At 38.2% G+C, this 27721-nt stretch overlaps 1 protein-coding gene across 1 annotated transcript in view; it reads left to right on the forward strand.

Annotated features, from left to right (window-relative positions):
- Nucleotides 1-27721, forward strand: part of LOC107673053 (low-density lipoprotein receptor-related protein 1-like) — a 154256-nt gene that overhangs the window by 76202 nt on the left and 50333 nt on the right. Inside the window, exons 4-20 of the mRNA XM_016466490.1 lie at nucleotides 385-504; nucleotides 590-718; nucleotides 811-1065; nucleotides 11637-11799; nucleotides 12658-12880; nucleotides 14078-14267; nucleotides 14426-14569; nucleotides 14682-14918; nucleotides 23271-23451; nucleotides 24031-24253; nucleotides 24865-25054; nucleotides 25288-25416; nucleotides 25537-25677; nucleotides 26277-26402; nucleotides 26515-26631; nucleotides 26724-26804; nucleotides 26938-27105. Of these exons, the coding sequence (XP_016321976.1) occupies nucleotides 385-504; nucleotides 590-718; nucleotides 811-1065; nucleotides 11637-11799; nucleotides 12658-12880; nucleotides 14078-14267; nucleotides 14426-14569; nucleotides 14682-14918; nucleotides 23271-23451; nucleotides 24031-24253; nucleotides 24865-25054; nucleotides 25288-25416; nucleotides 25537-25677; nucleotides 26277-26402; nucleotides 26515-26631; nucleotides 26724-26804; nucleotides 26938-27105 (2817 nt within the window). The remainder of the gene's footprint in view (nucleotides 1-384; nucleotides 505-589; nucleotides 719-810; nucleotides 1066-11636; nucleotides 11800-12657; nucleotides 12881-14077; nucleotides 14268-14425; nucleotides 14570-14681; nucleotides 14919-23270; nucleotides 23452-24030; nucleotides 24254-24864; nucleotides 25055-25287; nucleotides 25417-25536; nucleotides 25678-26276; nucleotides 26403-26514; nucleotides 26632-26723; nucleotides 26805-26937; nucleotides 27106-27721) is intronic.

The raw sequence follows: 27721 nt of genomic DNA on the forward strand, positions 1-27721 counted from the left end.
ATGTAATGTAATGTTATATAATATAATAATACACAATTGTATCAATTGCTGGATTTTTGCTGGAATTTTAATTATTTTTTATTTCAAAATATAAGTAAAACTACTTATATTTTGAAATAAAAAATAAATCAAATTAACATATTATATTATCCATCCATATTTTCTCCAAACTGCTTATCATCTGTAAGGTCGCTGGGTATTATATTATATTATATTATATTATATTATATTATATTATATATTATATTAAATCCAAAAGCTGACAAATGTTGTGAATTTGTCTAGTCCTACTTACCAGTTTTTTAATCTCTTCTGTTCAATATTTAATTTAGATGTGGATGTTTCTCTGCTAACTCTCTGTTCTCTCTGTTTCCTGTTCTATAGAGTATGCTCATAACTGCACCATCATGGGCTGCCAGTACAACTGTTCAGTGACGCTGTCGGGTCCAAAATGCTACTGCAGGAATGGCTATGAGGTGGGAGAAGATGGAAAGAGATGCAAAGGTGAGCTTTGAATGACTTTGATTTTGTAATTAAGTGATGACTGAAGAAGTATTGAATGGGAAACATGTGGCTTTCTCTGTGTCAGACTTTAACGAGTGTGCAGTATATGGGACTTGCAGTCAGACATGCACAAATACAGATGGCTCCTACACCTGCAGCTGTGTGGAGGGCTACTTGCCTCAACCAGACAACCGTTCCTGCAAGGCCAAGAACGGTAGGAAATGAACATAGTTTTTTTGTCTTGCTCGCTGTGTGGTCAGATCCTTTTTGTTTTGTAAGGACCATGTTTTCCCTTCTATGTTTAAGACCCTGTAGATCGGCATCCGTACCTCTTCATAGCCAACTCACAGAACATCCAAGCCACCTCTCTAAGTGGAGCCAATCCCATCTCCATCAACACCAAGCAGACCACCGCTATGGACTTTATCTACGCCCAGGAGACCGTGTGCTGGATCCACATGGGAGACTCCCCCGCAGCCACCCAACTCAAGTGTGCCAAATTCCCCAATGCCAAGAGCTTCACGGAGGAGAAGACCATCAACATCTCCCTCAGCCTGCACCGTCAGTACCATGTTCTTACTTGTGTGTTTTACATGAATGTCAGTTGTCGGTTTGGGCCAAGAAACATGAACTTATGAATTTCTTTGTTAGGGCCTTCATGGTTTACAAGAAATAATTAGATGAGCTTCCTGGTTTGGATTGAACCTGTGATTACAGATTTGAGCTGCCAAATTAATAGTTTATCCAGAAGCAGAAGTTGTCATCATTTACAAAACCTAATTTGAGGCCCTTATGACTTACTACTACCATTCAAAAGTTTTTTATTTTTTAAGGAAGTCAAGGTTGCATTTATTTGATCAAAAATACTATAAAACATTAATATTAAAATTATTACAAAATAAAAATGACTAAATATTATTACAATCTAAATAACTGTTTTATCTTAAAATGTTAATGCTGAATTTTCAGTAGCCATTAGTTCAGTCTTCAGTGTCACATGATCCTTCAGAAATCATTCTAATATGCTGATTTGGTGCTGAAGAAGCATTTTTTATTATTAGCAATGCTGAAAACAGTTGTGCTGAATCTTTGTGGATTTTGTGATGAATAGAAATTTCAAAGGAACAGAATTCATTTGAAATATACATCTTTTGTAACAATGTAAAAGTCTTTACTGTCAATTTTGATCAATTTAATGCATCCTTGCTAAATAAAAGTATTGTTTGTTTTTTTCAGGTCAAGTTATTGACCCGAAACTTTAGAAACGATTGTGTAATTTCTTCAGAAGGAAAAATTTTGAGTTTTTTTGCTGGTTGCTCTTTTCCATGTAGTTACAGTAATTGGAAACACATTCAAACTGCCAAAACAATTCATTAAAGGGGTCATGAACTGAGAAATCAAAATTCCCTTGATCTTCTGACAAGTTTCAGAACTTAAAGTGCCCCTATTATGGGTAATGAAAGGTTCATATTTTGGTTTTGGGAGTCCCCAACAACAGGTTGACAGGCATGCAACGTCAAAAAACATTTTCATTGTCTTATAATATGCATTTATTTTTACCTTACTTGCTCGACGACTCCCAAATGATTCGCTCAACGATTAATTTTTCCAAACCCCTCCTTTGCATGACGCTAATCTGCAGTGTTTGGTCCGATTGGTCTCATTTTCATTTCATCATGCCTGTGGCCATGTCAACACGTACACGGGTAATTTTATTACACGGGAAGTTTTTCCTTCCGTTTTAAAAAAAATTTCCGTCCACATGAAAACACAAATGCCTAAAGAATGCCAAACCAACAGGTGGCTATATAATCTCAACCGTAAAGCCATGTTGGCCAATCAGAAGCCTGAAAAAGTTTCCAGTAGGCGGAGATAACAGTGCATGCTCCAACGTCACAAGCCAAAATCTCTGGTTTCGCTGTCTACACGATAACACTGCAACTGGAGTTTTTAAAAATCTTCACCCTGGCAGGAGTTTTCAAAAATGTTTCATGTTTTCAGTGACCTGGTGCAGCGTTTGCGTGTGGACGAACGGCCAAACCGTGTAGAAAAAGCTACGGTTTTGAAAATAACTGCATTCGTGTGGACAGGGCCTGTGATGCCTGATAAAGCAGCGTTTGTGAGCTGCTGCTTTGTGTACAGCGTTACCGGGGAAACCGCTATTTTAACCGCTCCAAAAGCGGCACCTAGTGGCAAAGAATGAATTTGCATTTTCATTCAGACCAGCGCGAAAAGTCCGACAAGTGGGCGGGCAATATGCTAATGTTTCATGTTGACGTCAACATGAAACGGCTTGTGATTCGTTTTAAAAACGACTCGTTTCAATGATTCAGAGTCGACTCTTTCTTTTGAGAGACAATAACTTTATACATGGTGCACTTTCAGATTTAAAACTTTGCAGGATGTTTTCATTCACTTAGAGCTGTGTTACACACTTTAAAACTTTCTCATTAGTCTAAAAACTGCTTACATCGAAGGCAAGTTGTGGAATGTACCACTCTATGATGTAATAGTGTGGATAAACACCGCCTCCACAGAAGAAGATCAGCGCCTGCCTCTACATCACTGCCTGTTTAGCCCCGCCCCCGATTTGCATGTGTAGTAGGTAAATGACGAGAGAGGCAACCGCAGAGTTTACAATCTGCCACACCTATTCAAAAACAAAGGCAGTTCGTGACCCTTTAAAAAAAAAAAAAAACGTGAGAGTATCCTGAAGTAGTCTATGACTCTTGTGCTGTATACAAAGTGATTGTGTGAGAATCAGACCAAGATGACCCAAGATGACCCAGTCCCAATCTGATTAATTAATGGATCGTTCAAACCGTAGGTAAATGACGAGAGAGGCAAACGCAGAGTTTACAATCTGCCACACCTATTCAAAAACAAAGGCAGTTCGTGACCCTTTAAAAAAAAAAAAAAACGTGAGAGTATCCTGAAGTAGTCTATGACTCTTGTGCTGTATACAAAGTGATTGTGTGAGAATCAGACCAAGATGACCCAAGATGACCCAGTCCCAATCTGATTAATTAATGGATCGTTCAAACCAGTTTTGTTACCTGAATTAAGCAAATTTATTGACAAGATCTGACTCAAAAGAACAATTTGTTTGTGAATCAGACATTGTTACTTCTCTTATGAACTGTAATGTACTACAAGGAGAGTTAAAGGAACACACCACTATTCCAATCTCCGGGTCTGGCTGTAGCACTTTTAGCTGCAGTTTAGCATAGATCATTAAATCTGATTAGACCGTTAGCATCTCGCACAAAAATGACCCAAGAACTTTGTTCATTTGCAAAAATTGTTTTTGCAAATGAACTCTTCATACGTATATATATATATATGTATATATATATTAGTGGTGTCAAAATTAGCGCGTTAACGCAGGCGATTAAGTTTCAGACGTGCGCTCCACTTCACTTCAGCGCCAGGCGCGAGTCACATGAGCAAATGGTATTGTGCTCGCAGCGCGTGATCTTCAGTTGCATGCACAAAGGCGCCGGCGCGCGCTGTAGCCTATATCCTTTCATATCAAAGCGCGAAATAAACTCTGTGCATGCAGTGTCGTGGTCAGTTAAGTCATGAAGTTACCAAAAAAGGCGTATTTTCTTTTTATGTGTGTGTGTGTGTGTGTGTGACCTGCCAGTACCGATTTTTGCCGATTCCATTTTTTTTTCTAAGAACTATAATTGACAGTATATATAAACAAAAATCTATACTTTTTTCAATGCAAAAAATATATTTACATAATAATAATGTATTAAACATTACAATTCCCCCAATCTGGACTAGGTTACAGATATTCTCTATAAACACATTTACACTGCAAAATTTCAAATGCATAAATAATTTTATAAAATTAATGTTTTAAATATTTTTTAAATGTACAAATAAGAAATGTTGGGAAAAATGCAATGATACTTTTAAATATGAAACCAAACCACCAGTAGGTGGCAGCAAATGGCTGTGATGTCATTTAGACATTCATTCAACCGATTCGTTCAAACGGCAGATTCATTCAGAAACGAGGCAAGTGATTCCATTCTTTTATGAATGGATTTCTGAATAATTGAATCACTTGATTCATTCAAAAGCGTTGATTCATTCAGTAACGAAACACCGCTGTGTTGCTCGGAGACACTCAGCAGTTCTGCTGTGGCTTTGATTGGAACTAGTTTCGTCAGCAAAATTGAGCAAAAACAGTCAATATTGTGTTTAAAATGTTAGTCACTTAATTTTAACATCTTGCTTATTGAACTACTATTGTATAAAGTCAGTGTCACATTGCAATCGCGTTGATATTCGGGTTATCTTGGCCGTGCAATGCTGCGTACCTAAATCATATATTATAATATTTTTTTCTACAGCACTATAACTTTCTATGAGTGCTGTTGTGCTTATTTGTTTTGATTAATGCACGAGTTTCTCTTACACACTCACTCAGGCAGCGCAAATCTCATCTGGCACGACATAAATACATTATCAGACTGACCGGCCGGTCACCGATCTGGGCCGATCATGCGGAAAACTGGCTAATTCCGGTCCCTAGCCAGTCGATCGGTGAATCTAATATTTAACAATTGTTACATTGTCCAATTCTTGATTGAATTGTTACCAATCGTTACCTATGCCCATTTCATGAATGAATCATTCTTTTGAGTCATTGATGAATTGGTTGATCTGTTTGGCAAAACTAGTCTGAATGATTTGTTCACTGACTCATTGATTCAGTGATTCAGTTGCGGTATTTTTCTTACACAAAGCAATCATATAGATTCAGAAAAAGGATGCTAAACATGGTAATTTGCATACAGGAGTCTTAAAGGTATGGTAGCAAGGTTCAAAACGGCCCCATTAAAGAGACATAAACTCTCAGAATGCTTTGTCACTGTCTTTTGACATTGATCTTTGATGACAGCAGATCTCTTCTGTTCTGCTTCACTGTAGGCTTAATGCTGCTAGCACCTACGCCACCAATTATGTAGCTTCAGGCCTTTTACAAAACCAGCCGCAAAACTTCCTCAAAGAGGTCATAAATCAAAGCATCCTCGTTCAATTAGACCGTGTCCAGAGGCCCTACGCCACCAGGGCTGAGATAATTATATGTTATCAAAGTTCTGATCTCCCTCTAACTGGACCTATAAATCAACAGCCTCTGCTCTTCAGTGTGTATAGGACAACTGTTATTACAGCCACATCCCTAATGACTCTATGTGGTCGTTTTGCAGGAAAGGCAGGAGGATTGGAAGGACAGTAGATGGATGAGTCTTTTTAATGAGCCTATATGCTGCAGGTATTCGGTTTATGTGATGATGGGGGTGCTGTGCGGTAATGGTGCTGCATTGACTTATATGGCCCAGTTTCTCACAGAGGGGAGTGATTTATAACTGTTGCATGCTGGGCAAATGAGCACTCCAGATGTGCCCCGTGACCGCTCTCCCCCGTAAAAAGCCTGAAAACAGAGTAGGATGCACACACAAACTCATCATCAGTGTGTGAGGAGGTGCAGTGGGTGAGTGGGCGTCCCCACTGTGGCTGATGAACTTGGGTAGTGCATATCAGTTCTCTCTTAGTCATGCTTGAGGGTGTCACGACACTTCATTGGCTCAGGACGTCCTTGCTGCTGGTTGTGTAATAGCCAATTACACAACCAATTAACCAATTACACAATTAACTTTGTACAAACATTCTTTTGTTTATCCTTCCGTTTGTTCACTCATTGTTTGTCATACAAATTTTAACTGAGTGTGTGTGTGTGTTTGTTTGCACATTATTTTTTTTTCCATCCACTTGTTTGTTTGTCAGTCATTGCTATACATGTTTGTTTAGCTTGTACATTTCTAAATGTATTTGTAGCTTGTAAGTTTTCTAAATGCAAGTTTTTTAGTTTATGCTTTAGTTGTTTGTTTGATTCGGTCATTTATTGTTTGTGTAACATATGTTAGTTTAATTTGTACATTTGTACATTTGTTTGCTCTATACATTATCGAATTTCATTTGGTATATTATTATTGGTTGACCAATATTTGTTTTTTTCGTCCAATGTCAATTATAGCAGGGTGGTTGATGGCCGATATAAAGCCGTTGGTACACACATTATAAATAATAATTAAATAATACATGCTGCAATTAAAAATATATTTATTTTACATAATATTTACTAAATCAGAATTTAAAAAAATTGAAAATGAATTAATATAAACAATAATTTGATTCAAAAAATAATATATAAAAAATACATATATGTATATAAAATAAGATTTATGCTTTAGATGAGAACATCTTGGTTCTGTAATAATGAAATTATTAAAAATATGACTAAAAAGGAAGCAAACACTGTAACCAACAGGCTAATCCAATAGGTCTTTGTGTACTGGGAACTATATTTCCTCTTATGAAGACCTGCTTACACAATTTTTATGTAGAGAACACTGTAAATATGACATAGCGACAGAGGCGGACAAAGTATTCAACTCCATTACTTGAGTGAAAGTACAGATACTGCTGGTCAAATATTACTCCATTACAAGTAAAAGTTGTAAAGACAGATTTTTACTCAAGTAAAAGTAACATAAGTACCAAAAGTAAATTTCCTTTCTTATGTCAATGCACTGTTTTATTGTTGTACGTAGTACTTGCAATACTTCTGAAGCAACTTAGAATACATTACACCTACTGAATACAGTACAGTGAAATCCTGTAAATACAGAGTGATAAGGAAGAAAAAAAAATCAAACCTGCTGTAAAACCCAGCAACACAACTGTAGCTGTATAACTTTACAACAGCAACACTGCTTTAACAGCAAAGCAAAACAACAAGACTTATTTGACATCAAAACAAACATTTTAAAAATGCTGTCTAATCGCTCTCGCTGTACTTTAATGTCACACACAGAACGTTCTGCAGTGCTGCTTCAGTCAAACACCTTTTGTGTTTTATTAGGAGATGCACAACAGTTCTTCTGTGGCTTTATAGGTAATATTTTCATGTACACAATTTAGCAAAATCAGACAGTATTGTGTGTAATGTATACCACAATATTAACAAGTGACATGTGGCCAAGTATAGTGACCCATACTCGGAATTAGTGCTCTGCATTTAACCCATCCAAAGTGCACACACACACCCCCGGAGCAGTGGGCAGCCATTTTTATTTTTTTTTTTGCTGCGGCGCCCGGGGAGCAGTTGGGGGTTCGGTGCCTTGCTCAAGGGTACCTAGTCGTGGTATTGAAGGTGGGAGAGAGTGCTGTACAATACTCAAGTAAATGTACTTAGTTACTTTCCGCCTCTGCATAGCGACCAATTCGATTTACCACCAAAAATGCCAAATATTGGCCGATATAATGGTCTTGCTGATATATATAGGACTTCCACTGACCATTTTTAAATATACGGTTTTTATGACATCATATTACAGGGATAGTTCACCCAAAAATCTAAATTCTGTCATTAAGTACTCACCCTCATGTCGTTCCAAACCCGTAAGACCTTCGTTCATCTTCGGAACACAAATTAAGATATTTTTGAATTAAGTACTCACCCTCATGTCGTTCCAAACCCGTAAGACCTTTGTTCATCTTCGGAACACAAATTAAGATTTTTTGATGAAATCCAAGAGTTTTCTGACCCTCCATAAACAGCAACGCAACTGACACGTTCAAGGCCCAGAAATGTAGTAAGGACATCAATAAAATAGTCCATGTGACATCAGTGGTTCAACCTTAAATTTATGAAGTGTGGTGAATTGTCTGAATGCGCGTCAAAGACTGACATGGAAGAGAGGAATTTGAACATCTTTGGGTTTGGAACGACATGAATTATTAATGTAATTAAGGGCAGAAATTTAATTTTTAGGTGAAGTATACCTTTAAGTGGCTTGACAGTTCATTTCATTTTGTAGGATTATTTGCATAATCTTCGTTTATTATTGGCATTATTATATGCATTATTTTAGCAAACATTGTAACAGGATCATTATTTTCCTGTTACTTGATGCATCAATGTTTCATATTCCATGCATCTGAGAAGTACCCTAGCTCTGGCCTTGTTGAAAGAGTTGCCCATTCATAAGAATCCCACCAGCGTGTCCCAGGCCTCAAAGACACCCAGCGCTTTCTTAAATCTCTTGTGTTTCTGTCACTGATATAGTTAAGCTTCACTTTACTGGTAGCTGTAACCTTGTCTTATCTATCATAGTTACACTTGATATATTCCTAATCACATGCCTATATCAGTTTCCGCTTACAGTAATTTAGATCTTGTGAGTAATTTGAAATCTAAGTAGTCTTTACTTTCCCTTCTCCTTTTCCCTTGTGTTACTCCTTTCAAAATCATCTGCAGTTCCTGCCATATTTTCACAACAAATCCCGGTTCATAACCATATGTGGTACCTTTTGCCTTTACTGGGATGTAGTTACAAATGATTAGTTACAGATGTTCTTACCACGTATCGTTTCATACTTTTCCTCTGAAGAAAGGAGGGGGTGAAGAAAGATACTCTGGTCGTTTTAGCAGATTTGTACAGGATTAGAATGTCAGGATGAAATGCCCTCTGGAATAACATGTCTTTTACAATTTTGCGCAACAGGTACTGTGGATGTTTGTTTTGCGGGGGGGAAGGGGTTAGTGTGGCCTGGAGGTAGTTTTACATTTCCCGGCAGAGCCTCTGTTTACCGGACTTTGTAGAAATGTGTGAGAACAGTTTGTGTCTGGTTTGCACAAGCTCGCTGCACTGGGTTGCACAACAAGGATATATTCCTATGTCTGAGGATCATTAGTGGATGCCTGCAGAAACCCTCCCCCAAATCAGTAACAGGAAGTACGGTGGCAGCTGTTGCAACACCAAGCATCATGGGATGCACCGCAGACTAGCCTGCACAGCTGGAGCTCTGCATGGCCCGCACAGAAAGAGTTTTGTTATAGAAGAGAAAGAGAAACTTAGTATTCACTGAATTACCATTTCAAACTCTTTTCCCAGAATTGAGGATATCTGTATGGCCAAGTCCAGCCTCCCTGTGAAGGGAAAAGGTGTGGTAATGGAGAACGTGTGGAGATGGTTGAGGCATGGAGTTTTTTACCATAGTGTTTGTAGAGTTCCTGCTGTCAGTTTTTTTTTGCTTGCTGTCTTTTTAATTGTGTTGATGCATAAAAGTGGAAAAAACACTCTCTGAGTGAATAATCATCTTGTGACAGTGAGTCAGAGTTGGGCTGATACGCACACACACAAATGCATACATATGCAGAGACATGCATAAAACCCATTGGGCCGTATTCATAAAACACAAGCAGAACGAGTTTCTGCGTAAATCATTCGTACAGTAGTTCTTATGTAACTGTTGCATTTAATTCAATCTGACATTTTAAGTCAGAATGGATTAACAATTGATTGATTTAGATAAAAAATCTTCTGCTTGAGTTTTTTATGTGGGGTACTTTATGAATTTTGCTTGTACTGTCAGTTCATTCTCATACAGTTAAACTTTGTAACATTTAGGGCTTTTATTTGGTTGATCTATTTATACAATACCATTATTTTTTTCAAGAAATACCTTTATTCATCAAGGATGCATGAAATTGCTCAAAAGTGACAGTAAATACATCAAATCAGCATATTAAAAAATTAGAATTAGAATTTTTGAAGGATCATGCTGAAAATTCAGCTTTGCCATCACAGGAAACAAATAACATTTTAAAATAGGTATTTTACATTGTTATAATTTTTCACAATAATAATGTTTTACTGTGTTTTTGATCAAATACGTGCAACCTTGGGAAGCATAAGTAGGGCCCTATGAAATCCGTTATATTTTCATCCATTCCATTTCTATCTCCCAAAATATGTTTTATTATTTTCCAAATTCCGTTCTTTCTGTTTTAATTTTTCTGGATTTTTTTTCCCCCCTTTAAATTTCCCCCCCTTTAAAAAGTCATTAATTGAATTTTATAAAATATTATATTATTTTATTTATTTATTCAGAAATACTGTGTTGTGTATTTATGTTTTCCTGTTAAATAAATTCTGGTAAATAATTTCTCTGGTAAATATTCCTTTGTTTTTTAGTAGTAGTAAAAGTTTATTAGTAGTAGTAGTAGTATCATTACGTTAAGTAATATATTTCTGTCACAGTTTCTTCAAGTTAAACCAAACTTTTATTTTGACTGGTTGTGGTGAAGACCTTTATGACGATAGTTTTTCTCCAAAGAAACTGTAAAATGCTCACAAAGTGACTCTCAGAGCAGTTCTAGTGATTGTACTCATATATTGAAGCGGCAGATGCCGAAAACACCACTAGCGTTAGGCGTGCTTTAGTATGTGTAGTAATTAATTCACAAAGAGATGCGCAGAACATGCATGATTCATATTTAAATAGTATTTTTACGGCTTAATATTCACAGACACTAGTCCATATTGTGTTTTGATTTAAATCTACTGTCCTACTTTTGATTTACTCTTCCCTAATTTGACAAATAAGTAGATTTTGCCTTATTTTTGTCTTATTTTGACAAATAAGTAGACAGTAGATTTTGATTTAAATCTACTGTCCTACTGTTGATTTACTCTTCCCTAATTTGACAAATTCCATGACATTTCACGTTATTCAGTAAATTCCATTTTTGGAATTTGGACTGGATTCTGCAATTCCATCCTCGTTTTCCGCCATGCGGAAATCATAGGGTGCTACATAAGATACTTCTTTCAGAAACTTTATTCAGGTGCACAAACTTTTTTTTTAACACTATTATAGCTAAGCTATGAATGGCATAATCTTGTACCAGTGAGATTTCAAAGCACATTAATAACAGCAGTGTAGTTGGTGTTAATGTGTCTAACTATTGTCTTGTTTTCTTGGTTCTCCTTTGATAGTAGCCTGATAATGGGGCTATGTTTAAGTACACTGACAGATACAATCAGATTGTAGCTCTTAAAGCTTTTTTGTAGCTCTTGTTTTCAGTTTCCTCTTTTCCAGTCCTCCCAAGTTTTGCGGTGCAGCATCTTTCTGCTGAGTCAGACAGAAGCTGCAGTTATGACTGACTAAAAATAAAGCAAATTCTGAAAACATCTCTCCCTCTCTTTCCCCCCCTGTATTCCTCCTCACTCTCTTCCTGTCTTGCTTCTCTCTCACAAACTCAGATGTGGAGCAGATGGCTATTGACTGGCTGACAGGAAACTTCTACTTTGTGGATGATGTGGACGACCGCATTTTTGTGTGCAGTAAAGATGGCTTAACCTGTGTCATCCTGCTGGACCTGGAGCTCTATAACCCTAAAGGAATCGCACTGGACCCAGCCATGGGGTGAGACCCCAAGACCATTATTCCTTAATTCTTGTCTGGACAAACAATATCCAACAATGTCCCTTATGCCACTTTTAGTTCTCTGCAGATGTATCTCAACCATGCCTTTTTGTGACTGACTTCAAAGTCATGTCAAGACTTTGCATCGTACCACAGTATCAGTTCCTACAAGTGTCCATGATTCCTTTTTTCCCCTGTAATGATAGCATGTTCACTTCTTCAACTTGCTGTAATTTTGAGATAATAAAATGAATTTGGATTAATTTCCCATAGCTTGTTCAACTCGTACTAAAAATAAATATAATAAAAAAATGTAAAATAAAGAAAAAAGTTATTGTTTTATGCATTTATTAAAAATTTTTTTTTTTTAACTTTTATTTTGGTAACATTATTATCATAGCAAATTAAGCACATTTATGCCCTAAACCTTTAATACTATGATGTGGGGAAAAAAATCTCAATCATATTACTGCAAAGAAAGCATAAAAATGAAATATTATTTAATTGTAAAGTAATTAAGTCTGGGTAGTATTTGTTATATTTATTTATAATAATTTATTGTTATATATATGATTTTGAGGGTTAAATATTATTAAATAAATAACTGAGTCTGGACAGGATTAATCTAAATAGAATAATCTACAATAAAGAGTGTTATAAAACTGCAAAAAACAAATAAACATCCAGATGCATTGTAATAGTAAAAATTGAGAAATGAAAATTTTCACACAAAACAAAATCCTAATTGTTCTAAATATGAAAGTTCATCATGTGTGAAAATAATACAATTTATTTATTAATTTATTACTTTTGCAGTTTAATTGTATATCGTAAAGTTCTTCTTTTCTTCTTTTCCAGAAAAGTGTTCTTCACAGACTACGGCCAAATCCCGAAGGTAGAGCGCTGTGATATGGACGGCCAGAACCGCACCAAACTGGTAGACAGTAAAATCGTCTTCCCTCATGGCATCACTCTGGACTTGGTCAGCAAGCTGGTGTACTGGGCTGACGCTTACCTGGATTACATTGAGGTGGTGGACTACGAAGGCAAGAACCGGCACACCATCATTCAGGGATTGCTGGTACGCGTGAAGTGTCACATGCACATTTGTGGATGCCAAACATGTACATACTGTTAGAGATTTGTTTGTTTGGAGCCATGAACTCTATCTCAGGATGTCATTTGCATTGACGTCATCACTCTTGAATTTCTGGAACTGAGAACATCACATGATCAGCAAGACTGAAAGATCAACATTAGCTCATCCAAAACCTGCTGCAGCAGTGCAAACTGGGCATTGTGCAAGTCAACAGTGTCACTCTTTTTTTTTTTTGCTTCTTAAAACATTCAGTCCTTTAGTTTACATTCAGCGTATTGCAAAAATAAACACTGGATTGTTCAAACTTGCACTGTTCAAAATCAGTATCTGATGTTGCAATACTTTTGCATAGGGATGCACATTATATAACAGTAACATCAGTTAAGTTATTTTTTAAAAATAATTATAATGTAATAACAAATCAAAATGATCTCAGACTGTACATCTAAATTGTTGTGATGCCTAAATTCACTTGTAGCATTTAAAATAATTGATTTTTTATGTTTTGTTTCTGTTTGTTTTTATTTATTTAGTTACAGAAAATAGTATGTGTCATTGGTTCTCAACCAGCAAACTTCCAAGGGGACCTTAAAAGTCACATCTGTATTTTCAGTTATTGCTGGGATCATGCCAGAGTCCAGTCTCTCTTAAACATATTTTATTAAATTGTGCTGGTTTAAGTTCTCTTAGGAAATTATTACTCCACAGAGACTCTTTTTTTAACAGAGTCAACCCTGAATCCATTTTACAGTTTTTATCTAAAGCAATCATTAAAAACTGGATATAGTGTTTTAAATAACTCTTTTATACTTTTTCTTATTTTAATTCACCTCCTCAACAGCCGGTTTTTTTTTTGTTTTTTGGAGAGCCGAGAGTCTCACAGTGTTTGAAAACTGGGAAATATGAGGAAGTCTCATTAGTGTGAATTTTAGAACTGTAAAAGTCACATAAATTGAGTAAATAGGTAATTGAAATTGAGTTAAACACGGATCCTTGATGTGGACAAGGTGAGGCCTTTAAGTCAAAGAGGTTGATAACCACTTGTATAGGTGATCATTCTCGCCAATATATTGATCTATCATTTAACACCTTGCATCAGATGGCAAACAGTGTATACTCTGTCACACACTTTATTCACAGAGGCTCTATTTTTATGCTTTTTTTTCTTTGTTTTGGCAGATTGAACATCTCTATGGTCTAACAGTGTTTGAAAACTATCTGTATGCCACCAACTCTGACAATGCCAACATGCAGCCCAAAACCAGTGTGATCAGAGTCAACCGATTCAACAGTTCTGACTTCCAGGTGGTGACACGCTTAGATAAGGGTGGTGCCCTTCACGTTTACCACCAGAGACGTCAACCTGCAGGTACGACTGTGGGATTTAGTTTTAAAATGTTTCTAAATGTAAAGTTCAGCAAGTGCTCAAGCATTTTAATTGTAAGGCAGCATGACTCAGTACTATTCATTGTGGTTTCCCCACTGGTCACTTATGTTAAAATTAGGCTTTTGTGTTTGTTCTTACAGTCCGCAGTCACGCATGTGCTCCGGATCAGTTTGGGAAGCCAGGCGGCTGCTCTGATATCTGCCTGCTGGGTAACAGTCACAAGAGCCGAACCTGCCGCTGCCGTTCTGGTTTTAGCCTGGGCAGTGATGGAAAGTCCTGCAAGAGTGAGTAAAATCTCAATCCATCCTGCTCAACCAGTTTCAAACAGTGTTACACAACAGCATTCCCCATTATAGGGTTTTCTTGCATATAATATATCACGTTTTTTCTCCTCAGAACCAGAGCATGAGCTCTTCCTGGTGTATGGTAAAGGCCGACCTGGTGTCATCCGTGGTATGGACATGCATGCCAGGGTGTATGACGAGCACATCATCCCCATCGAGAACCTGAATAACCCAAGAGCCCTGGACTTCCACACTGAGACCGAATTCATCTATTTCGCTGATGCCACCAGCTACATCATCGGCCGCCAGAAGATTGATGGCACTGAGAGAGACATCATAGTGAAGGATGGTGAGTGCAGAATGATGCTGGGATGGATTTTGTTGGAGTGACGTTGAAGGTGGATTAATTAGATGGACAACTCCTGTAAAGAATTGTTAAGCTCTTAGGTGCTACTTAATACCCGGTGGCAACCACCAAAAATTGTCCGGTCAGAACAATAAAGTTATGTCAGTTGGAGGAGTTAGCAGCACACACCACTCACAGACCACTCATTTCAGAATTTGAACAGCTTACTTGAGTGTGGTTCTAGAAATAAAAACTACAATAATAAAGTATAAGTTTACATTAAAGAACATCCAGTGGTGTATAAAGTACCTGAAAGCCATACTCAAGTAAAAGTACAGATATCTTACCAGAAAATGACTGGTAGAAGTTGAAGTCACCGTTTAGAATATTACTTGAGTAAAAGTCTTAAAGTATGTGATATTTATTATACTTAAGTACAAAAAGTATTTTTTTAATTTTAAATGTACTTAAGTATTGAAAGTAAAAGTACAAGTAAATGCAAAATGGAAAAGAAGCAAATAAATATATATAAAAAATTTTCATACACAGCTTGAGTAGCAAGATTGTGTTCAGTTTTAACTCTTTCTTCCATTTTGTATTTTTGGGTAAGAATAAGAAGCACTTCATCCAGTAATTAGTGTCTTTCATTCCAACATAAGAAAACATTTCTGGAATCTGCATCTGAAGTGGCATTTAGATGTATTTACACAGTTTATGTATCTCCGATGGGACATGGATGCATTTAAACTGCAGTTACAGATGCATAAATAGGCCTAATGTTTTGTTTTTAACATAAAACGTTGAATACTGATATTTGAAATAATTTAAAACATGAAAAAAATAGTCGAAATGTGAAATTAAAACCGCCAGTAGGTGACAGCAAGTGACTGTTAATTAGTGAGTCATTGAGATTCAACCGATTCATTCAAAAAGCTGATTCATTCAATAAGTAAACACATTGCTCAGAGACGCAAAACAGTGCTGTGTGTTTGGAACTATTTTCTTAGGCAAAATTGAGCAAAAACAAGCAATATTGTCTAAAATGTCAGTCACTTACTGCTTTACTGCACTTGTATAAAATGATTATTAAATGTGTTCATGCTGATATCTGCAGAAAAACTGTACTCTTTGTGTGATATAGATTAAGTTAACTATATTAAATTATATAAATATAAAAAGCATACAGAGATTAAGTTAACTATATTAAATTATATACATTTAAAAAGCATACAGAAGCATTTTTGCCATCTACAATTTAGAATGCCTGGAATTTTGAATTTTAATATACTAATATATCAACGTGCGTGCGCTCTGTGTGTAATTTGGTGATATAGCCTACTTGATAATGTCAGATCGCACACATCATTAAAATAACACTTACCATATTATCGAAGATATACTGTATATCATACACCCCAGACTCGACTTGAGTGGAAAATGAAATCATCCGCGGTTGTGCGCGCACTTGTTTGCACATGAGCAAAGGTGTTTTTATAATAATTTAATTAATTTTAATTTAATAATAATAATAATCATTATGCATTTAGCAGATGCTTTTATCCAAAGAGACTTAGTGCATTCAGGCTATACATCTTTTACCAGTATGTGTGTTCCCTGGGAATCGAACCCACGACCTTTTGCACTGCTAACGCTCTACCACTGAGCCACAGGAACATCTATGAGTCTAACTTGCAAACGCCAGCCCACTGATTCGTCAAACCTGCTTTCCTGCAGTCCGTGTTCTTCTGACTATTTTGTAGTAAGTAACGAATATGCTTCGGGTAAATGTATCGGAGTAAAAGTATATATTTTAATTAGGAAATGTAGTGAAGTAAAAGTTGGCTGAAATATAAAAACTCAAGTAAAGTACAGATACTCCCAAAAAATACTTAAGTACTGTAACAAAGTATTATTACTTCGTTACATTACACCACTGAGAACATCAATATGCAAATGAACAACAATCGGCATTTGTATGTCAATAACACACGGGAAATGTTTATACAGTGATTGCATAACAGGATAAGCTTGCGATTAGCTTACAGAGACATGTGTTATGGCATACGCGATAAGCACGTCTTTAAACATAAATTAACGGTAGCAGTGTAAATATACAGTATAAAGAAATTAACTTACTCTTTGATGCATGCACACATGCGATTACTCATCAAAGCATCGGGGATGTAATGACATTGTTGTCACCGTTAGGTCCATCGATCTCGCGCTTATAATAATAACAGCGCTTACACCTTTTCTAAACTGCGCCAGACTTACTGCGAGACTAATAAACACACAATGAATAAAACTATTACACAAATAACTGCCTGAACATTCAAAACTGACCCTCAATTTAGTACAGCAGCCCCCAAATGTGCTTGCAGATTTGTATCTTGGGCCAGTACTCACAGTAATTCAGGGAGTGAATGTAGCTTAATCAGTCTGACAGCGGGCCTGATGTAGGTTCTGTCTTTGACCTGAACCTCCGCAGCTCTGACTTTACCATCAGCTCCAGGTATGACAGCTTTCACCTTTCCAATGGGCCAGAGTGCTCGGGGGAATTGTGGATCAGCGATCATGACTACCGTCCCAACTGTCAGGTTATCTTTCTCTTGTTGCCACTTCTGGCGAGACTGGAGTCCAGGCAGGTAGTTACGCAGATAACAGTTCCAGAACTGGTCTGGTTTGGCTGTGTCTCCAGCGTTTGCGGATGAGCAGTTCAGATTCAGGCTAAATTACCTGAGGTAAAGCAGAATCCAGTCGTCCCATCAAGAGTGAATTAGGCGTTATTGGGTCTGGATCAGCAACATCAGAGTATACATATCCCAATGGCTTTGAATTTAGAATTCCCTCTATTTCAATTAGGACAGTCCTGAGCACTTCTTCTGTGACAGTTTGTGCACCAATGGTTGTGTACAGTGCAGCTTTAACAGATCTAATCTCTCTCTCCCAGGATCCACTGAAGTGTGGGGAGTTTGGTGGATTGTACTGAAAGTCGATCTGTTGCTTGGCAAGCTCTGTTTGCAACTGTGTGTGAATATTGTTGAAGGCTTCCTTCAGCTCACGGTCTCTGCCTTTGACATTGCTGCCCTGATCGCTGAGCAGCTCGTGAGGTTTTGATGGTAAATGGGCCGAAACAGTTCATGCCTGTGGAGTAGAAGTCTGGCTGGAAGAGTCTTAGGCTGGAAGGGGGTAAGTCTGCCATTTTAGAGATGTTGGGCTTGCCACACCATTTCTGACGGTCAGTGCAGTGATGCTGAATTGATCGAACAGCTTGACAACCTCTCAAGATCCAGAAGTGCCTTCTGATATCAGCAAAGACCCGCTCAGTACCAGGGTGATGTCGCTGTGTGTCATACTGCTTGATTAGAAGTTTAGTCACTGGATGGACTGGGTCTAGAACAATAGGGTGCAGAATATCAGGGCTCAGCAGATGGCATCGTCTGAGTCTTCCACCTACTCTAATCAGTTGACTGTCGGGATCAAATTCAGGAGCTAATGTCTTTAAGACGGCTGTTTGGGGAGATGGGTTTCCCTGCTTGAAGCTGGTCGTACTTGGCAGGGAAGCTTTCCATTTGAGACTGTTGGATGACAATGATTTCAGCTTTCTTATATGTGTCAGACGTGACAGTGTCTGTGGGACTGGCTGCCCCATGAAGGGATTGGGCTGTTACATCAAGAAGCTCTTGAAAGTTGACATATTGAGATGTAGCACCTGGATGCTTCTCATCCTGAGTTATTAGAAGATGGAAGGATGTTGGTTTACGCAGTTCCTCTGAGGTAGCAGTTGGGTAATTTTGGCCAGTGCGATGGAGGTTTCTGCAAGAATGCTGGGCCATCCTTCCAACGGCAAGGTTTTGCATGCTGAGACAAGGACATGCCACGAGTAATATCATCAGCGGGGTTGTCTTGAGAGTGCACATACGACCATGACTGTGAGTCAGTAAGCTCTTGAATCTCTGTGATTTTAGTTCCCATGAACACTTTGAAGTGGCACGAGTCTTACTGCAGCCAGTTTAAAACTGTGGTAAAATCAGTCCAGTATTTGAAACTGCTGATGTCTAGTGTGAGCTCTCTTTGCAGAACTACTGCCAGTTGTGCTCCAGTTAGAGCTGCGCAAAGCTCAAGTCTGGGGATTGTTTGCTGCTTCTTTGGAGCTACTTGTGATCTAGCCACCAAGAATGACACCTCTATATGGCCTTTGTTATATTCAGTGCGGAGATGTGCTACGGAGACGTATGCCCAATCTGAGGCATCACAGAATATGTGCACACTTCTTGAACTGGTCAAGGGATCTAGCTTCGTAGTGTAGCATCTGGGCAGCGTGACATTTGGGAGTTGTGGAATCTTGTCTTCCCAAGTGAGCCATGCGTTTCTGAGGTCAGTGGGCAATTCATGGTCATCCCATTCTCTTTTTTGTCCCAGAGCCTTTGTACTATGATCTTTGCTCGGGTGGTAAATGGAGGGATGAATCCCAAAGGATCATATTGACTTGAAAGGATGCGATAAATGTGTTGCATAGTTGGCTCAGCTTTTATGACATGGCCATGTTTGTATCCAAGTGTGTCGGATCTGCACTGCCACCTAAGTCCTAGTGTGCGTTCCTGAGGGTCTGCCCTGTCTGAACTGAACTAAAGCTCATAGTTCTCTGACCTGATTTGCTGCGGCAGATGTTTCAGGATTTGAGGAGTGTTGCTAGCCCATTGGCGCAGTTCAAATCCACCCTCGGCTAGCAGATGTCGCATGTCATCCACTAGATGCTTGGCAGTATCAAGAGAGGGAATACTTTGCAGCCAATTATCTACATAAAAGCAACACACTTGATGCATGTACCTCACTGTCTGGTTGGCTGTGATCGGCAAAATGTTTCCGGAGAGCAAAAGTTGCACAGCATGGGCTGCAAGTGGTACCGAAGGGTAACACTGACCACTGGTAGACATCAGGTGGGCTGGTTGTGTTCAGGTCTCGCCACAGGAATCGCAACAATGCTTGGTCTTCTGTCAGGATAAGGACCTGATGAAACATCCCCTTTATGTCGCTGCTAATGGCTACTGCATGCTCTCAGAAACGGAGAAGTACCCCCAATAAGTTTGCACCCAAAGTCGGTCCTGGAAGAAGGTATTCATTCAGACTCAGTCCTTGAAAGTTGAAGGAACAGTTGAATACAATCCTGTTCTTGCCGTTGTGGTGGACTATGTGGTGCGGAATGTACCACCCTTGAGTCTGTACGGCTGTGGATTGAGGGATTTTCTTTACATAGCCTGCCTCTAGCAACTTGCTTATCTCAGACTTGTACACTTGAGATTTCTCAGGGCTCTGGGACAGCTGATTTTCAGTCCGCCGCAAATGAGGCAGTACTGCTTCCTTTGGAGCAACTAGAGGTGGAGGGCTAGTTTTCCAGAGGAGAGGGGTAGCATATCTTTGCACACCTTTCACCTCTACCCTGATTGTTTTCTCCTCCAACATGTGCATAGCTTCTGTGTCTTGCTTTGATCTTGTCACAAGCTTTTTGTTGCGATAGGACAAGATGTCCATCTGCCATAACTTTTCCACTTGACTGAACAGATCATTAGGCACAGGACTGATGGATGTGCTTACCATGAAGGCTGAGTTGCTGAGCTGCCTCATCGAAAAGTATGGTGCGTTCTGATCCATCATCTAGCAGGGCATATGTATCCAGTGAAATGTCTCCGTTGCGTATGATGACTCTGCACAGTTTCAGTAACACTTTATTTCTGCCTGTTGGACGATCGACATACAGAGTTTCTACTGTGGTGCTGGCAGACTTGGTGATCTCCTCTGTTGCTTTGGTACCATGAGCACTGTTGTTGACCTCATTCAGGACTTCTAGGTGTCTCCTCTGACACTTCCTGCATTTTGCTTTAAGAGTACACTGACCTGCTTGATGATCATGTCCACATTTCCAGCATCTCTGATTTGATCTGATCCAGGTCTCAATCTGCTCTTTGGTCAGCAGTTTAAAGTTTGAACATTGGTTGAGATAATGTTGAGTTGTGTTGCAGAAGAGGCAGTATTTCTTTGGTTTCTCTTGTGATCTTATCTCAGAAATTGCACTTTACTGAACCAATTACGCCTTGAGGACTTGCCGTTGCTCACTTCCATGGAAGATGGCAGTAGGTTTGTGTGAGACTTTCGGCGCTCTTCGCTGTTCTCTGCAGGAACTCATTCTCTCTCCACTTGAGTCAGTTCTGAATTGAGTATCGTCCTTTAACCGGGCAAACTCACGTGGATCTTCTCTAGTGAAATCAGGAATAGTAGGGGTTGGACCACGGTAGATGTTCTCTTGACTAGGTGGCAGTGAGGAGCAATAAGGCACATATGGTTGCTGTCGCCTTGAGGGAGGGCTGTAATAGTGTGTGGATGGCTGCCTTGGGTGCTGGTAGCGGTCGTCAGCATGCTCGGCCCTCTGGGATGTTGCTGCACGCTCTGGTGGTGGCGAGGCTGATCTGGATGTCTTGGAACTCGCTTTCATCCTCTGAAGCTCATGGATGATCTCATTTATTCTGTCACGTTGACGTTCAGCGCTTAACTTATTCTCACTACATTTCACTGACTTATCCCCTTCATAGCGTGGATCTCTTTGATCTCTTGAAGACGTTACTCTGTGATATAATGTTGAGGTAGAGGCTTGTTCCTCCATATTACGTATCAAATGTCTGAGCGAATGAACTGGCTGAGATGGAGACCGTGGTCTTGCAGAGTGAGCGGCAGAGTGTTCTCTGAGGTCACGTCTAAGCTGGCGGTTCTCCTCTTCCAGATCCTTCAGGCGCATCTGCAGTACTTCAGGAGAGAAGTGTGGATTCCCTTCATAGGCAGGAAAGTGATCAATGCCAGAAACCAGGATGTTGCAGTGCGGTAGTGGACCTCCTGTAGCCCCAACTAACTGTTCTCCCTCGTTGGAGTGGCCTTGCGGTACATTCAGACAGGGCGTCAGCGTCGACGCTTGATGGAGGGTGTTTCTGAAGCTTGGTGCTGACGCGACCATCATAGTGACAACAGCCAATCACATTAGTTTTCTGTTGTTGCATGATCGCGATTGGCTAGCGTCTGAACCAGGGTATTTGCATAAGGTGATCTGATTGGCTGACGCCTGCGTTGGTGCTTGAAAAGTTGAAAAGTTTCTTGCCGCAAGCAACGGACCCAACGCGACGCAACGGACCCACAATTAAGTTCGGCAACGCTTGACGTCACTCCATTCAAAGTAAACGAGAGGCGTTGACGCCGACGCCCCGTGTGAATGGGGCATTAGGGTGTGTGCACTAATCGCTGCTCTGGCACATGTGTTGTGCTTCACAGAATATTCACCAGATGGCTCATGGAACAACATACTATATCTACAGGCCAGACCGAAATCGCTTATAAACACTTTGCAATTATTCGTCTTCGACCCATTGTTAAATATGCTTATAGATTATTACAGAACGTTACATTTTAAAAATAGAATTAACATAACATAACTATCAGTGTCTGATAAATTATTAACTGCATATATTGTTGTGATTGTGAGAAAACATCCACAATAAAATAAAATAAAATAGTATTAGACACAAATATTTGATATGGTAATACGGACATTGAAAAATCTATGTACACATGAGTGCATTAGCGTAAAGCGGATCATTATTTGATGCTTTGTAAACAATTTATTGCTCTAGCGCTGCATTTGGGAGATCATGTTTACAGTAGGCTACACAACTATTAATTCATTGTGAATATTTAACTTTATTCAGTTGTAAAGTTATTTGAAAAATGAATGTGTCTACCAGCTCATTATTTATTATTTGTTTTGTTGTTGTTGTTGTTCCAATTTTAAGATGCCTGCTCGTGCGTGCAAAAAGAAACCGTAAAGTGCAACAGAGAATTAAGTGTATAATAAGTTAGCCTAAAAATATACCAGCATCCAATGCTGAAACAAACATCAATCATGTATTTTACAATATTTTACAACAGACCTTTCATGATGAATTTTGGTAAATGCGCTTTAAATTTATATTCATAATAATGAGATGGTTACTACACCTTTATTGGTTAATTTTTTGTAAGGGGTGACCAGATTATTATTATTTTATTTTTTTTATTGACCAGTCTTTAACTACCATTTGTAACACATTTCAGTATGTATAACTGCCTATAATGATTGTGCAGTGGCGGCGTTTTACAAAATAAAAAATCCAATGGCACACCACTAAGCACTATAAAATAGGAAAAAGCATAGAAATATAATTAAACTCCTATATAACGAATACATTTATAATACAACTAATTGTATATAATTCAACTCCTATATCTCTCTCTCGCTCTTCTTCATCCCATTCATTTTGTCTATCTATTCCACAGGTATTCATACAGTAGAAGGTATCGCTGTGGACTGGATGGGACAAAACCTGTATTGGACTGATGATGGACCCAAAAAGACTATCAGTGTGGCCAAACTGGAGAAAGCCTCTCAGACCCGCAAAACGCTTATCGAGGGAAAGATGACCCATCCTAGAGCCATAGTAGTAGACCCTTCTCATGGGTAAATCAATTATTTTTGCTTGATTGCAAAATTTTAAGAAACTGTCAAAAAAAAACATACACTGGCAAACTATCGACTATAATGTTAGGAAACGTTAGTGATTTTATATATTTTAAGTCACAATAGACTTATAATTAAGAATAGATTTTAGTGACCATGTATATACAGATAAACCAGTTAGAGCTGCACTAGTTGTTTACTTGAATCTACAGTTTAAATAATGCATAAATCTTAGGGCTGTGCAATTAATCGCATGCGATTGTCATGCACATCTCGTCAGTAAAGCTGGTTCCGTGATTAGTAGTAAATCTCCATCACCTGCTTTCAGATGGAGCGGCATTTACTCCACAGACATTAGGCAATATCGCGTTCGTTATCGCAGATTGAATCATCTGCGATAATGAACGCGATATTGCCTAATTGTCAGTGAACTACGGCTCTGTGTAGTAAATGCCGCTCCATCTGAAAGCAGGTGATGGAGATTTACTACTAATCACGTAACCGGCTTTACTGACGAGATGCGCATGACAATCGCATGCGATTAATTGCACAGCCCTAATAAATCTGTGCTGTTTTCAGAATGATGTACTGGAGTGACTGGGAGGAGGAGCCTAAGGAGACCAATCGGGGCAGTATAAAGAAGGCCTGGATGGACGGTTCAAATGCTGGTATCCTGCTTACTTCTAAAACTGTGCTCTGGCCCAATGGCCTCAGCCTGGACATCCAGCAGGGCATCTTGTACTGGGTGGATGCGTACTACGACCGCATCGAGATGGTGCTTCTCAACACCACAGAACGCAGGGTGAGGAAACTCAAGTGTTTAAGGCAAACAGGAAAGCTCAAGTTTGTATCTTAGCTAGAGATACTTAATATGTCATTATACTATGATGACCAAATTTCGCAAATGAAAATCAGGGACATTTCCTAGTTTACTGGTCAAAATATCATTAAAATCTCACTTATTATCTATGAATTAAAAATGTTGTTTATTCAATATACAATTATTATAGAGAACATATAACGAAACCGTTTTAATTTCACATATATTTATTTTCTAATTGTATTTAATGTTTTTATTTTCACCAACTGTGCATGTACTGCATACAGTAATTTTAACTTTTTCTTTATACGTTTTGAAATGTTATTTTATGTTTGCGCTATTTAATTAGGCTTATTATTTTAGACAAATTTTAATGTTAGTTAAAATGTTTTTTTGTTTTTTTTTGATTATGATACTGTATTATTACTGTGGTATGCAACTGCAACCACATGTTCTGGACTTGGAAAATGTCTTGTCCATGTATGTAGGAATGTATTTGCTTCTGTCATTGTGCAGTGTCCTTGAGCTTGGGAAAGGCGCTATATAAATTAAACTTATTATTATTATTAAAAAACACTTTTCTGTTAATCCAGACGGTATTTGAAGGACAGGAGCTGAACCATCCCTTTGGCCTGTGTCACTATAAGAACTTCCTGTTCTGGAATGAGTACCGCAGTGGAGGAATCTACAAACTGGACCAGAACACCAAGAAGGCCACGTTGCTACGCAGTGAACGACCACCAATCTATGAGATTCGCACCTATGACGCACAACAACAGCAAAGTACCGAACACCCTGAGCATTTCTTTTTGGAAATTAGTCATTAATGAGTCATATGTAAAGCATGAGCTGACAGATCAGACAAAGACTTAATTGTGTTGTTTTGTATGTTAACATGTCTCAACAGCCACGTTATTTATACAGTGTTAGCGGTAACAAACTAATGAGATCAGAGTTTCAGTGGTTTTATTGTGTGTTTTATTGGGATCTGCTAAGGATGTTTTTGTTGTGTGCAGTCACAGGCTCCAACGTGTGCCGTGCCAATAATGGTGGCTGCAGCAGTCTGTGTCTCCTGACGCCCACTGGACGCTCCTGCGCCTGTGCCGACGACCAGATACTAGATACTGACAACAAGACCTGTAAAGGTGGGTATTCTGTGCTTTAAATAGCCTGAAGTGTAAATGTTATTGTCAGTAACCTCAGAGGATTGTAAAATGGCCCGTTTTGGATTTTGAGTTTGAAAATATTTTTTTTTTTCTCACCAGCAAACCCTTCCTACGTGCCTCCTCCTCAGTGCCAGCCTGGAGAATTTGCCTGTAAGAATAATCGCTGTATTCAAGACCGCTGGAAGTGTGACGGGGACAATGACTGTCTGGACAACAGCGATGAAGCCCCTGAGTTATGCCGTTAGTGCCCTTTTGTCTCATATTTTCAGATATGCAAATAACAAAACCAGCATTCAAAAGTTTTTTTTTTTTTTAATGTTTTTTGAAAGAAGTCTCTTATGTTCACAAAGTCTGCATTTATTTGATCAAAGGTACAGTCAAAAAAGCAGTAATAATATGAAATATTATTATCATTTTAAATAACTTTTTTCTATTTTAATATATTCAATGTGATCAAAATACTGTATGATATGATCAAAAACATTTCTTAATATTGTCAATGTTGAAAACAGTCCTGATCCTTAATATTTTTTTTCTTTGGAAACCATGATATATATTTTTTAAGATTCTTTGACAAGTTCAAAAGAACAGCATTTATTTAAAATAGAAATCTTATGTAACATTATAAATGGCTTTATAATTTTTTATCGGATTCTTTCACTCACAGAATAAGATAATCAGGTCTTAATCGTGGCATTAGTAACTGTTAATTTTTGCTTTTGTGATTCATACATCCATACCACTAGGTGTCAGTATAAATCACACTGTTATATCAGCCATCAAAAGAAGCAAAACATCACTGAGTGCACATTTAAATGGTCCTATTTGCCCTGTTTCAGACCAGCACACCTGTCCCGCGGACCGCTTTAAGTGCCAGAATAACCGTTGTATCCCACTGCGCTGGCTTTGTGATGGAGACAATGACTGTGGGAATGATGAAGATGAATCTAACAGCACCTGCTTGGGTATTGTGAACTTAATTGCATGTTAATAAGATTTTTAAGCATTTTTTCCCAATGAATGTCCAAATACTTTTATGCGCTTTGTGAATTGACCAGGTTTTCTTTTCTCTCCCAGCACGCACGTGTCCTTCTAATCAGTACCCATGTGCCAGTGGCCGTTGTATTCCTGTCTCCTGGACTTGTGACCTGGATGATGATTGTGGCGATCGCTCAGATGAACCACCATCTTGTGGTATCTAAATTTAAGCCTCTTTTCCTTTTGTCATCATGCCGTGCTGTGAACCCTTTTCTTTAACTCCTTCTCTCTCTTGTCTCTCTCTCCAGCATATCCCACCTGTTTCCCACTCACTCAGTTCACTTGTGCCAATGGACGCTGCATCAATGTCAACTGGCGTTGTGATAATGGTGAGTTTCTAATTCCATATACACATAAGTGTATGTGTGATACGATGACTTATAATGTCCAGTAACTGTCATCATGTGTGTGTGTGTGTGTGTGTGTGTGTGTGTGTGTGTGTGTGTGTGTGTGTGTCTTCAGATAATGACTGTGGGGATAACAGTGATGAAGCCGGCTGCAGTCACTCGTGCTCCAGTGTGCAGTTTAAATGCAATAGCGGCCGCTGTATTCCAGAGTACTGGACCTGTGATGGAGACAACGACTGTGGAGATTACAGCGATGAGACTCATGCCAACTGTACCAATCAGGGTGAGTTTGAAAAGTATCATTATTTGATAAAAGAAAAGAGGTCTTACTCCAAACATATAGTTTAATTCAGTTTTTGGGAAAAATGACTTCAGTCAGTTATTTGTTTAATTTTGTTATTTATTTTTATTTTAAAGTATTTTAAATTATATAAATTGTGTAAATTAATAGTTAAATTAAGAGTAACAAAATTAACAAATATGAAAACAAATAAAAACGTATTTGTTTACTAAAAATAAATATAATGTTTATTGTTAGAAAATAACAGTTTTGTTTGTTTTATTTATTTATTTTAATTTTTATAATTTGTTTAAATAAATGTACTTTTGTTTAAATGTACTCAGTTCTTTCTATTATCAATGTTGAAAACGGTTGTGATGCTTAATATTTTTTTGGGGAACTATAATATATTTTTTTGACAAGTTCAAAATAATTGCAATTATTCAAAATAGAAATCTAATGTAATATAAATGTCTTTACTCTCATTTCTGGTAAGTTTAATTTGTTCTTGCTAAATTAGTGCTAAATAGTATTAATGCCTTTCAAAATAAAAAGACCCCACACTTTTGAACTAATATATATATATATATGTATATATATATATATATATATGTATGTA

The sequence above is a fragment of the Sinocyclocheilus anshuiensis genome, unplaced genomic scaffold, assembly GCF_001515605.1.
Source record: "Sinocyclocheilus anshuiensis isolate Anshui unplaced genomic scaffold, SAMN03320099.WGS_v1.1 scaffold364, whole genome shotgun sequence".
Taxonomy (NCBI): domain Eukaryota; kingdom Metazoa; phylum Chordata; class Actinopteri; order Cypriniformes; family Cyprinidae; genus Sinocyclocheilus; species Sinocyclocheilus anshuiensis.